This window comes from Suillus subalutaceus (genome assembly GCF_016647625.1).
Source record: "Suillus subalutaceus strain FC151 chromosome Unknown DFJ58scaffold_372, whole genome shotgun sequence".
Classification (NCBI taxonomy): Eukaryota; Fungi; Basidiomycota; class Agaricomycetes; order Boletales; family Suillaceae; genus Suillus; species Suillus subalutaceus.
In genome coordinates, this window is record NW_024540621.1 from 12,501 (window position 1) to 15,000 (window position 2,500).

The 2,500-nt window shown below is 41.8% G+C and overlaps 1 protein-coding gene across 1 annotated transcript; it reads left to right on the forward strand.

Annotated features, from left to right (window-relative positions):
• Positions 1-532: 532 nt before the first annotated feature.
• Positions 533-976, forward strand: DFJ58DRAFT_737566 (uncharacterized protein; the record flags this gene model as incomplete). The annotated part of the gene is made up of 1 exon (XM_041386947.1): positions 533-976. One exon carries the CDS (start codon positions 533-535, stop codon positions 974-976), a length of 444 nt encoding a protein of 147 aa, XP_041235065.1.
• Positions 977-2,500: the final 1,524 nt, after the last annotated feature.

A 2,500-nucleotide genomic window follows, 5' to 3' on the forward strand; every position in this document is an offset into this window, starting at 1 on the left:
GTGTTTTGCAATAGTGGACGCAATTTTGGCTTATTTGGATAAGGAAAGTGTAGTGTTTTGGTGTGGTGGACGCAATTTTTGTGATTTGCATGGGAAAAGTGTATTGTTTGATATAGTGGACAATTGACTAGCAAAAGTGTAGTGTCCGCAATTTTGACATGTTTGTCTAGTAAAAGTGTAGTGAATGCAGTGTTTGATATAGTGGACATTTGTGTATGGACGCAATTTTTGCAATTTTGCATAGGAAAAGTGTAGTGTTTGATATAGTGGACGCTATAGGAACGCTTTGCGGCTCTTTCATTAGGTTTTTCCTAATGTGACCGCAAAAATCAAGGATTTCGAGGGGCAAAATTCCACAGAGTCCAAAAACACACCAAAACGCGATATAGTGGACACTGATCCGCACGCCTTCTGCGCTCCAGGCATAATACGGACAAACAACACAGCTTTCCTACTATATGGGGCGGGCACAGCAAACAAAAGGGTTGATGGCGCAACAAAGCTAATGGGCGCAATTTTGAGGGTTTTCGCTATGCTTTCATTAGCGATGGACGCAATTTTGAGGGTTTTAGCTATGCTTTCATTAGCAACTAAGCTAATGAACGCAATTTTGAGGGTTTTCGCTATGCTTTCATTAGCAACTAAGCTGATGAACGCAATTTTGAGGGTTTTAGCTATGCTTTCATTAGCAACTAAGCTAATGAACGCAATTTTGAGGGTTTTCGCTATGCTTTCATTAGCAACTAAGCTAATGAACGCAATTTTGAGGGTTTTCGCTATGCTTTCATTAGCAACTAAGCTGATGAACGCAATTTTGGGGGTTTTCGCTAAGCTTTTATTAGCAACTGAGCTAATGAACGCAATTTTGAGGGTTTTCGGTATGCTTTCATTAGCGATGGACGCAATTTTGAGGGTTTTCGGTATGCTTTCATTAGCGATGGACGCAATTTTGAGGGTTTCGCCACGCTTTGCGTAGGATCAGAGGGTGCTCGGGTGGGGTCTATGCGTCGGACCCCATCTATGAAACCAGCCTGTTGGTACGGCTGTAGACCGCGAGGCCTGCCATCTCTTGGCCTCGCGGTAAGGGCGCACGCCGGAGGGGCGCGTCCTCCCTTTCAAGGGAGGAACCTACGCTCCTCTTCGGGGTCCTCCTTTGGGAGGGTCTCGAAGGGGAGTGAAGGGAAGCGCTTCAAAGGCGGGAAGGGGGAAAGGGGGATGAAGAAAGGAAGAGAAAAGAAAAAACAAAGAAAAAAAGATGGGGCGAAGATGAAGAGCGAGGACGAAAAAAAAGGTAATCAAACGTAAGAAAGCCGACGCGCGCGAGCGAACCTCCAACCCTCGTCGGGGGTTGATTGATTGACTTCAGACGTAGTGGTTTAGGGCAGGCCTTGTTGAAACCCTAATGGTCATTAGGAATTTTGCTTGACTCTGAGCGTAGTGGTTTAGGGCAGGTCTTGTTGAAACCCTAATGGTCATTAGGAATTTTGCTTGACTCTGAGCGTAGTGATTTAGGGCAGGTCTATGGTCAGAGATTATGCAGAGTGGTGGTGGTGGTGTAGTAATAGTGTAGTAGTGCAGTAGTGCACTCAATATTTCAGTTTGTATTCTTGTTGTCTATGAAATGACTTCAATATGACTTGTTTGATTAAGAAAAGTGTAGTGATTGATGTTTGCATAGCAAAAGTGTAGTGTGGCGCAATTTTGCCTTATTTGAGTAAGGAGATGTGTAGTGATTGATATAGTGGACACTTGGTTGCATAGCAAAAGTGTGGTGTGGCGCAATTTTGGCTTATTTTGATAAGAAAAGTGTTGTGTTGAATTGGTGGACATTTGTTTGTGCAGCAAAAGCATAGTGTTCTCTATGGTGGACGCAATTTTGGCTTGTTTGTGTAGCAAAAGTGTAGTGATTGATATAGTGGACATTTGTATAGGTCCGCAATTTTGACATGTTTGTATAGCAAAAGTGTAGTGTTTTGATATAGTGGACAATTGATTAGGAAATTTGTAGTGTCCGCAATTTTGACATGTTTGTGTAGCAAAGTGTAGTGTTTTGATATAGTGGACATTTGCATAGGTCCGCAATTTTGACATGTTTGCATAGCAAAAGTGTAGTGATTGATATAGTGGACACTTGATTAGGAAAATTGTTGTGTCCGCAATTTTGACAAGTTTGCATAGAAAAAGTGTAGTGTTTGATATAGTGGACACTTGATTAGGAAAATTGTTGTGTCCGCAATTTTGACATGTTTGCATAGAAAAAGTGTAGTGTTTGATATAGTGGACATCTGCATAGGTCCGCAATTTTGACATGTTTGCATAGCAAAAGTGTAGTGTTTGATATAGTGGACACTTGATTAGGAAAATTGTTGTGTCCGCAATTTTGACATGTTTGCACAGCAAAAGTGTAGTGATTCGATATAGTGGACTTTCATAAGGTGTCCGCAATTTTGACATGTTTGTATAGCAAAGTGTAGTGATTTGATATAGTGGACATCTGCAT